Here is a 2,074-nt window from a genome sequence, read left to right as displayed (position 1 = left end):
TGTTCCTGTGCATTTGTCTTCCAGGGAAAAAGAGCCATTCACCTCCCACGATGCTGTGGCTGCTGCTGCTGCAGGTGTCGGCGAGCTGCCTCTGGCTGGGACACAGCGAGGTGGTGACATCCTTTGAGAAGTGTCCYCAGTTYTTCTATGAGGAGACCACGCCAAATGAAGCCCTGGAGCCGAACAACCCAGCCAGAATCTGCCAGCGCTACAACAACCAGTATCACTATGCCACACTGTATGACAGAGATTCCCGCATTCCCATTTACTCTGCTTACATCTACCAGCCTGGAAATAGCCCAAGACCTAAAGYGTGGCTGATTGAGCCCCAGGTGAGTGTTTCTCTTACACCAAATCAGCCTCCAGTCTCTAATAGTAAAATTGCAGCATTTGACMCAATATTTCTATTGCCTCCCAACCTTCTACACACATATGGAAGTGTACCCACAGCATGAGATTCTTCTTATTTAACTTCAATTTAACCTGCACCACATGATACCTCTGATGCATCTGAGCCATCAGCAGGAGGGTGAGATGGGTCATATTTCAAAGATGCCCAATTTTCTGCCTTGACCTCACAGAAACATCAAATCAAATTACCTCACATTTCATTACAAAGTCAAACAACTCACTTTGCCCTCCTTACTGTGGTGGGAGGCCAAGTGATGGAGAAAAGGCGTGAAACAGAGGCTAAATCTGAGGGTGCAGCAGTGGTGAGCTCTCACCTCCACTTGGCTCTGAGCTGTTCTGCATCCCTGACAGAGCTTATCTGCTCCCAGTCAAGACTCAAATAGGCTTTGTGAATGGCGTGAGAGACATGAGGAGAAACTCAGAATGGGGTGAGATGGCACAGGGACAAAGCCTTGGCAGGCACAGGCACTGGAGATAAGAGGGTCAGGTTAGCACTGGGGGATTTCTGGAGTGACATTTCAGGCAKTGCAAAGTGAGGAGCATCAGTGTCACTCCAGTCAGAAGGGTGGGATCTCCATCCAYGGGCAGTGGCCTCTGAGCACCTTTGGCTCAGGCTTGATCCAGAAGGATCCAGCAGACACCCAGATCTGYACAAGCTACAGTGCTATCCCAAACATCCTTCAGACACACTTCAGACCTTTAGAAAAAAAGCCAAGAAAATTATGGAAGGGAAAGAGAATAAATTTGTTTCCTTGCTAAGGACACAGTAGCAGGAGGGGATTTAGGTGCAAATGAGCCACGCGAGGAAGCTTCAGAGGAAGCATAAATATGTTTCCCCAAAGATGAGAAGTAAGGTGTTGGAAATATGAAAAAAAATATAATTTCAGCTTGTTACTCCTATGAACTTGAGCAACCAGTCTGGTATTGCACCACTGCAGCCTCCACATTTCTGTGGACCACAGAACCAAACCACCTGAAAAATCTTTCATTTTGGTATCTCCTTCAGAGATTCGCTTTCAGCCAATCTACCAACACAGGCTGCWGTCTGCATCACAAAGGTCACAAGTCATATGGGAGCCATTATGACTTCCATTATGATCCTGAGCTTCTTTCTCTTTTAAGTTCTTSTCTTCATCCACAAGAGGCAGCTCTATGATTTCTCTCCRATTCATASATTTTCAKAMACTTAGATGGCAAAAAATTAGTGCTTGATACTCAGAGTYTYYKKTYCMRRRRAAAMYTKKKSMWTWMYYCCYTYCCCCAAAACTAACACTATTTCATCTTCTTCCCCTGTCAAGCTGATTGGCTCAACTTATTCCGGRGATATGGAAAAAGAGAAGGATTTTGTAAAGAARTACCCTCAGCTCATTGAGGAGCTCAAGAAGAGCCAGGCTGTCTTTGAAGACTACAAGAAAATGGTTGGCTTGAGCCATGGCCATCTGAATCCCAGTGGCCACCACAACACCTATGGCACCAAGTTGCCGACCTTCACCCTCACCAACATTGTGCCTCAGGATGAGAAACTCAACAACGGCCCGTGGATGAGATACGAGGAGATAACAATGAGAAAACAGAGCAAGGGATGTACAACCACCTACATCATCGCAGGGGCTGTGCCTAGGAAAACCCACACCCCTGGGGAAAGGGTTAACATACCCAGCCA

General features: G+C 46.7%; 1 protein-coding gene across 1 annotated transcript; it reads left to right on the top strand.

Annotated features, from left to right (window-relative positions):
* Positions 1-33: 33 nt before the first annotated feature.
* Positions 34-2,068, top strand: LOC130586561 (endonuclease domain-containing 1 protein-like; the record flags this gene model as incomplete). Its single annotated transcript, XM_057387407.1, has 2 exons — positions 34-332; positions 1,710-2,068. Coding segments are annotated over exons 1-2 (641 nt in total), but the record flags the coding sequence as incomplete, so codon positions are not given.
* Positions 2,069-2,074: the final 6 nt, after the last annotated feature.

This window comes from Malurus melanocephalus, unplaced genomic scaffold (genome assembly GCF_030028575.1).
Source record: "Malurus melanocephalus ecotype Western Australia unplaced genomic scaffold, MMel_1.1 scaffold_1205, whole genome shotgun sequence".
NCBI lineage: Eukaryota > Metazoa > Chordata > Aves > Passeriformes > Maluridae > Malurus > Malurus melanocephalus.
Note: the sequence above shows the minus strand (reverse complement) of the source record. Positions and strands in the feature narration are given on the sequence as shown.